Source organism: Rhinopithecus bieti, unplaced genomic scaffold (assembly GCF_001698545.2).
Source record: "Rhinopithecus bieti isolate Rb0 unplaced genomic scaffold, ASM169854v2 scaffold_64298, whole genome shotgun sequence".
NCBI classification, from domain to species: Eukaryota; Metazoa; Chordata; class Mammalia; order Primates; family Cercopithecidae; genus Rhinopithecus; species Rhinopithecus bieti.
The window spans coordinates 5,326-13,288 of NW_016824168.1; the positions used below are offsets into that span (position 1 = coordinate 5,326).

At 57.7% G+C, this 7,963-nt stretch overlaps 1 protein-coding gene across 1 annotated transcript in view; it reads right to left on the bottom strand.

Moving 5' to 3' along the window:
- Nucleotides 1-3,845: 3,845 nt before the first annotated feature.
- The window catches only part of SCAMP4 (secretory carrier membrane protein 4), a 10,509-nt gene continuing 6,391 nt past the window's right edge, over nucleotides 3,846-7,963 (bottom strand). Inside the window, exons 4-5 of the mRNA XM_017862163.1 lie at nucleotides 6,833-6,950; nucleotides 3,846-5,743 (exon numbers count right to left, since the gene is read on the bottom strand). Of these exons, the coding sequence (XP_017717652.1) occupies nucleotides 5,567-5,743; nucleotides 6,833-6,950 (295 nt within the window). The 3' untranslated portion in view covers nucleotides 3,846-5,566. The remainder of the gene's footprint in view (nucleotides 5,744-6,832; nucleotides 6,951-7,963) is intronic.

Below are 7,963 nucleotides of genomic sequence, written 5' to 3' on the forward strand. Positions count from 1 at the left end.
CGGTGGCTCAAGCCTGTAATCCCAGCACTTTGGGAGGCCAAGACGGGTGGATCACGAGGTCAGGAGATCGAGACCATCCTGGTCTACACGGTGAAACCCCTGGTCTACATGGTGAAACTCCGTCTCTACTAAAAAATACAAAAAACTAGCCGGGCGAGATGGCGGGCGCCTGTAGTCCCAGCTACTCGGGAGGCTGAGGCAGGAGAATGGCGTAAACCCAGGAGGCGGAGCTTGCAGTGAGCGGAGATCGCACCACTGCACTCCAGCCTGGACGACAGAGCTAGACTCCGTCTCAAAAAAAAATAAAATAAAATAAAAAACTAGCCGAGCGAGGTGGCGGGCGCCTATAGTCCCAGCTACTCGGGAGGCTGAGGCAGGAGAATGGCGTAAACCCAGGAGCCTGCAGTGAGCTGAGATCCGGCCACTACACTCCAGTCTGGGCGACAGAGCGAGACTCCGCCTCAAAAAAAAAAAAAAAAAAGAGTACAAAAAATTAGCCGGGCGTGGTGGCAGGCGCCTGTAGTCCCAGTTACTTGGGCGGCTGAGGCAGGAGAATCGCTTGAACCTGGGAAGCAGAGGTTGCAGTGAGCCAGGATCGCACCACGGCACTCCAGCCTGGGCAAAGAGCAAGACTCCGTCTCAAATAAATAAATAAATAATTAATTAATTATAAAATTAATAAAACAACACACATCTTATCAAGTTTCTGGTGCTCAGAAGACTAGAAATGACTCAACTGGGAGGCTGGGCACAGTGGCTCACGCCTGTAATCCCAGCACTTTGGGAGGCTGAGGTGGGCAGATCACCTGAGGTCAGGAGTTTGAGACTAGCCTGACCAACAAGAAGAAAGAGGAACCTTGACTCTACTAAAAATATCAAAGTTAGCCAGGCGTGGTGGCGCACGCCTATAGTTCCAGCTACTCTGGAGGCTGAGGCAGGAGAATTGCTTGAACCCAGGAGGTGGAGGTTGTAGTGAGCCGAGATCACACCACTGCACTCCAGCCTGGGCAACAAGTGTGAAACTCCGTGTCAAAAAAAAAAAGAAAGAAAGAAAGAAAGAGAGAAAGAAATGACTCAACTGGGTGGCTTACACCTGTAATCCCAGCACTTTGGGAGGCTGAGGCAGGTGGATCACTTGAAGCTAGGAGTTCGATACCAGCCTGGCCAACATGGAAAAAACAGTTTCTACTAAAAAATATAAAAATTAGCTGGGCATGGCGGTGCATGCCTGCAGTCCCTACTTGGGAGGCTGAGGCAGGGGAATCACTTGAACCTGGAAGGTGGAGGTTGCAGTGAGCTAAGATTGTGCCACTGTACTCCAGTGTGGGAGACAGAGTGAGACTGTCTCTCTCTCTCTCTCTCTCACACACACACACACACACACAAGCTTGGGATTGTGTGTTCATGCTAGGAAATCTTCAGATGTCCCAAACATATCACATTCACCCTCCTTAATTGCTGTCGGAAGGTGATGGCTCCCTCATCCAGAAGAAGGATTTAGCAGTGGGGTTGGTGGAGGGGTAGGCAGGGTGAGGAGCAGCAACACCGGATGACACAGCCCCTGGGGTTGGCAACAGTGGGGGCCCAGCAGCGGGGGTAGGGGCTGCAGAGAGGGACTCCCATGGACAGGCTGTCCTCTGGAGGGAGGAGGCCAGGGACTGACAATCAGCTTCACTCCCCCTCCCCCACTCTTCCTCCCTCACTCTCCCAGCCCCCTGCCTCCTGGCCGGACCCTGCTGGGATGGAAGCTGAAGCCAGAGGGCTGAGGATCTGTCCCTGCAGCTCCCCCAGGCCTGGGTCCGGGCGTGGAGCTCAGTGGCAGGGGTGGAGAGGGAGCCTGGAGGGCCCAGCCCAGTGAAGCCATCGCAGTCACTCTCGTGAGTGGCGCCCACCCCGGGGAATCCCCACTAGGGGCAGCAGCCATGAGGGGGTCACGCGATGGGGTGGCACACGGTGAGGGGCATACGGTGGGGGGGGCCCACGATGGGGGCCCACGATGGGGGCACACGATTCTCCCAGCTGCCTGCCAGATCCCCCGCCATGCCTGCAGTTCCATCTTCCTCATTCCCTGGATCGCGCCTGTGACCCTGAAGGGGACGTGGCCACTCAGGGAGGAGCCACATCATGCCGGCTGCACCTTGTCCACAGGCGGACACTCCCCGTCTTTTTCTTTTCTTTTTGAAAAGGAGTTTCACTCTTGTCGCCCAGGCTGGAGTGCAATGGTGCGCTCTCAGCTCACTGCAACCTCTGCCTCCTGGGTTCAAGCGATTCTCCTGCCCCAGCCTCCCACGGTGCTGGGATTACAGGCGCCGCCACCCCTGCGAGAGTTTCTATTAGAACCTGAAGCCCGGGAGCCGGGGCGGGGCCCGTCCGTCAGGAGTCCGAGGGCGCCCTCTGGCGGCGGAGCGGAGGCCGGCGGGGGCGACCACTGAAGGGAAGACAGAGCGGTGACTGGGGCGACAACTTGCAGAAAGAGGGGCGTGATATTTAGGACACGCAGCAGAGGCTGGGGTCCCCATCTGTACCCTGCAGCATCTGTCACTCCTGAACACGTGAACGCACACAGGCATACACACATGCAAACACGCATCGGCTTGCTAGGGCTGCCTTGACAGGTACTACAGACCCGGCGGTGCAAACACCTGTTCATTCCAGCCCCAAGTCCCAGCGAAGGTGTTGGCGACGCTAGGTCCTTCTGAGCCCGAAGGGACGCTGTCCCGGGCCTCTCCTGGTTCCTGGTGGTGACCGGCGTTCTCGGCTTGCTAAAGCTTCACCACGGTGTTCTTCCTGTGTGTGTCTGTGTCCAAATTTCCTTTTTTTGAGACAGTCTTGCTCTGTCACCCAGGCTGAAGTGCAGTGGTACGATCTCGGCTCACTGCAACCTGCACCTCCCACTTCAAGCGATTCTCCCACCTCCGCTTCCCAAGTAGCTGGGATTACAGATGCGCGGCACCACGCCCGGTGAATTTTTTGCATTTTTAGGAGGGACGGGGTTTCACCACATTGGCCAGGCTGGTCTTGAACTCCTGACCTCAGGTGATCTGCCCGCCTCAGCCTCCCAAAGTGCTGGGATTACAGGTGTGAGCCACCGCACCCCACAAACCCCTATGTCTTTTTTCTCCAGATGGAGTCTTGCTCTGTCACCCAGGCTGGAGTGCAGTGGTGCAATCTCAGCTCACTGCAACTCAGCCTCCCAGGTTCAAGCGATACTCCTGCCCCAGCCTCCCGAGTAGCTAGGATTACAGGCGTGGGCCACCATGCCTGGCTAGTTTTTTGTGTTTTTAGTAGAGACAGAGTTTCACTATGTTGGCCAGGCTGGTCTTGAACTCTGGACCTCAGATGATTTGCCCACCTTGGCCTCCCAACGTGCTGGGATTACAGGCGTGAGCCACCGCATCTGGCTGAAGGTTGCTTTTTACTTAGGGCCAGTGACACTGGCTTTCCATTTGTGCAAGCTTCCTTTTTTGTTGTTGTTGTTGTTGGGAGCAGGGACAGAGTCTTGCTCTGTTGCCAGGCTGGAGTGCAGTGGCATGATCTTGGCTCACTGCAACCTCCGCCTCCTGGGTTCAAGCGATTCTCCTGCCTCAGCCTCCTGGGTAGCTAGAACTACAGGCGCCCACCACCACACCTGGCTAATTTTTGTATTTTTAGTTGAGGTGGGGTTTTACCAGGTTGGCCAGGATGGCAGGGTCCTGGGCACATTTGGCTCGGAGCACCCGGGGGCCTGGGTGGAGAAGGTGCTGCAGCGCTTCATCCCGCCAGAGGCCATGTGCTCAGGAGTCCTTCAAGGAAGGAGACAGCCTGGGGGAACCACATGTGCTCACGCCACAAATGCAGCAGGTCCCTGGATCTAAGCGCAGAAACAGGTTTTTATTTCCAGGATATTTTCACATAACAAAACCCCAGCAATGCTGCAAGGGGGCCACAGACAGTGGGGAGGGTGGGGTGGGCCTGCCAAGGGAGACTGTCTGCATCAGTGCAGCTGAGGGGCCGAGGAAGGGGGTACCTCTTGGCAGGTTGGCCGGGGGGCAGGACCTGAAGACCCTGAAGCATGGGCGTGGGACCCATGGGTGCTCCATCCTGGCTGCCGTCCACCGAGACACCACGGCCGCCTCGGGGAACCCAGCGGCATTCCGCACCAGCGAGAGGACTGGCCCACATCCCGGGGAAGGCCCCAGGCAGCAGGCGTCCCACGGCAACAGCATTCTGGGGGTGAACGGGTGGTGAGGGGTGGCAGCCTGGGGTGTCCAAAGTCGTGGTCAGAAAGTGCAGGAAATGAAGAAGAAAAAATTCCTTTTTGGCCCAACTGTTGTGAACGGTGCTGTGAAAATGTCTGGGGGAGGTGTTCTGGGGTGAGTCGGGGGGTGGAGGGGACAATTGTAGCCGCTGCCGGACCCCTCCATAAGGCACAGATTTGACGGGTCCCCTATCCTCATAAAAGGCCACTCCAGGCTGGGTGCGGTGGCTCACACCTATTATCCCAGCACTTTGGGAGGCCAAGGCAGATGGATCACCTGAGGTCAGGAGTACAAGATCAGCCTGGCCAACATGGTGAAACCCCATCTTTACTAAAAATAAAAAAATTAGCTGGGTACGGTGGCAGACACCTGTAACCCTAGCTACTCGGGAGGCTGAGGCAGGAAAACTGCTTGAACACGGCAGGCAGAGGTTGTAGTGAGCCCAGATCACATGACTGTACTCCAGCCTGGGCAACAGAGCAAAATTCTGTCTCAAAAAAAAAAACACACACACACACACACATACACACACAACACAAACGGCTGCTCCTGCAGGGCTCCAGCTGCTGGAAACCGGCTCTCTGCCGGTTTGCCGGGGTTAGGGAGCGGCTGTGCTCCCGGCCTGGCCTGGGTCCTGAATGCGGGGGCATGGACAGAGGGCCTGCCAGGGATCCCTGGTTCGGGGGGGCAGGAGGGTGGCCCCAGGACACCCTGGACCAGGAGCTCCCCAGGTATGGGGAACGTGGGGAGGGGGCGAAGCTGGAACCGCACAGATCAGGGGATGGAGGAGACAGCGAGGACTCGGCTAGGCACCAAGCCCTCTATCACTGCAGAGGACCAGGAGCTGGCCCCGATGCCTCTTCTTAGTTCCGGCCAAGGGCATCTGCCCTGGTGATGGTGGGCAGCTGGTGTGAGATGGAGCTCCCCATCAGAGCTGCTCCGGCCTCAGCGCCAGCAGCTCTGGGAGGACCGGAGGGCGGCCGACCTGCTGCCACCTGTCCCCCCGAGTCAGGCCTCGAGACCTGAAGACAAGGCCATACCGGCCGTGCAGTGCACGGCAGGTGACCACACATTTCCGGGAGCAAGAGGGTGTCCTGTGGACGGCAGAGGCCGAGGGCCACTGGGGAGTGCTTCCAAGGAACTCTGCTCTCGGATGAGATGAACGCGGGTTCTGTGGCCCTGGCAAGAGGGGTGTGGTCCATGGCCACCACCGGCTTCCACCATCCCAGCTGGAGGGATGGGGCCCCAGGTACTCCCAGCCCTCAGGACCAGGGGTAGCAGCAGGAATGAAGGGGAGGAGGTGGTGGACGGTAGCGGCAGGGCTGGCTCTAAGGCCACTGGCCACCGCCTGGGTAGCTTGGCACAGTGGGGTACTCGGGCAGGCTGTTGCCTGAGAAGTTGTTGTACTGGGCCTCCCTTGATGGCGGGTTCCGCCAAGTGCCCGCGCTCCACTCCGTCTGTGCCTTCTGGAAGCTGCCACCGGCCCCTCGGTAGATCCTGTGCACCTGCAATGACAGAGGACAGGGAGTCAGAGAACAGAAAATGAGCGTGGCGGCTGGGCATGGGGACTCACGCCTGTAATCCCAGCATTCTGGGAGGCTGAGGCAGACTGCCTGAGCTCTGGAGTTCAAGACCAGCCGAGTAACACGGTGAAACCCTGTCTCTGCACGCCACTGCACTCCAGCCTGGGGGACAGAGTGAGACACCGTCTCAAAAAAAAAAAAATTATTCAGGCGTGATGTCGAGCGCCTGTAATCCCAGCTACTTGGGAGGCTGAGGCAGGAAAATCGCTTGAACCCATGAGGCAGAAGTTGCAGTGAACCGAGATTGTGCCACTGCACTCCAGCCTGGGCAACAGAGCGAGACTCCGTCACCAAAAATAAAAAAAAAAAACTGGACGCAGTGGCTCACGCCTGTAAACCCAGCACTTTGGGAGACTGAGGCGGGCAGATCACGAGGTCAGGAGCTCAAGACCACCCTGGCTAATCCGGTGAAACCCCGTCTCTACTAAAAATACAAAAAAGACAGGCGAGGTGGCGGCGCCTGTAGTCCCAGCTACTCAGGAGGCTGAGGCAGGAGAATGGCATGAACCCGGGAGGCAGAGCTTGCAGTGAGCAGAGATCGCACCACTACACTCCACCTGGGCGACAGAACGAGACTCCATCTCAAAAAAAAAAAAAAAAAAGACGTTTTGCTGTAACTGAACACTTGTGTTAGGAGCCTAGCTCAACACTTCTGCTATCTTCTGACGGAAAGCCAGGAATCTGCAAGGGGCCCCATCCTCACTGACAGGACAGCTCCCGCCTCAGCTCTTCCTGCAAACACTGCGGTTGACACACAACCCCTGCTTCCCTCTGGAGTCTGGAATCCCAGCCCGGGGGACCATGGGGAACCTGGGTGCTGGGTCCCTGGGAGTGTCCCTGGTGGCAGCGCCCCCAGCTGTCATCCCAACTCACTGCTGGGGATGAAGTGCGGCCTGCGTGACACCGCGGGGAGAGGGCCTGGCTCCCCGACGTTCACCCACCTGAGACAGTTAGGTGATAAGGTTCATGGAAAAAGGGTAAGGGTTCGATGTCCCAAAGCTGAGGACTCACCTTCATGATCGCGATGGCCATCAGGGCAGCCGACACGGAGAACATGATGGCCGGAAGCAGCATGACCACAGCAGCGCCTGGGCTTTCCTGGAAGAACCCAATTGCCGACAGCCAGCCGCTGCAAGGGACAAGAGAGTGTGTGGGTGCCTGCACACCTGCCAGATGAGGGCCCATGGTCCTCCCCATGTAAAGAGCTGTGGCCAATCAACAAGGAGTGCACAGCTCATACAAGAACCACTGAGTGACCAAGAAACATAAAGTGACACTGAGGCACCAACTTCGACACATGAACACGACCTTATCCCTCCACCACTGCAACAGTGAGCCGAGCGTGCAGGGGATAGAGACCAGTACTCCCCCATTAGTTTCCCTCAGTGAGTCTGGTGGGTACCAGCCAAGGAAAGACTCAAACCTCACTCCCCATGCCCCATAGAACCTGCTACTAAGAACCCAGCCTACGGCAACTGTGTCTAATGACGGGAGCTGCCGAAACCTACATCTGCGTGTCCGGGAGCAACGCGGGTGGGAAATCTGCCACCACCACCCGGTGGGGCATTGAGGGACCATTAAAAACAATAGGGAGGGAGGCCGAGGCGGGCGGATCACGAGGTCAGGAGATCGAGACCCTCCTGGCTAACACGGGGAAACCCCGTCTCTACTAAAAATACAAAAAACTAGCCGGGCGAGGTGGCGGGCGCCTGTAGTCCCAGCACTTTGGGAGGCCGAGACGGGCGGATCACGAGGTCCGGAGATCGAGACCATCCTGGCTAACACGGCGAAACCCCGTCTCTACTAAAAATACAAAAAACTAGCCGGGCGAGGTGGCGGGCGCCTGTAGTCCCAGCACTTTGGGAGGCCGAGACGGGCGGATCACGAGGTCCGGAGATCGAGACCATCCTGGCTAACACGGCGAAACCCCGTCTCTACTAAAAATACAAAAAACTAGCCGGGCGAGGTGGCGGGCGCCTGTAGTCCCAGCACTTTGGGAGGCCGAGACGGGCGGATCACGAGGTCCGGAGATCGAGACCATCCTGGCTAACACGGCGAAACCCCGTCTCTACTAAAAATACAAAAAACTAGCCGGGCGAGGTGGCGGGCGCCTGTAGTCCCAGCACTTTGGGAGGCCGAGAC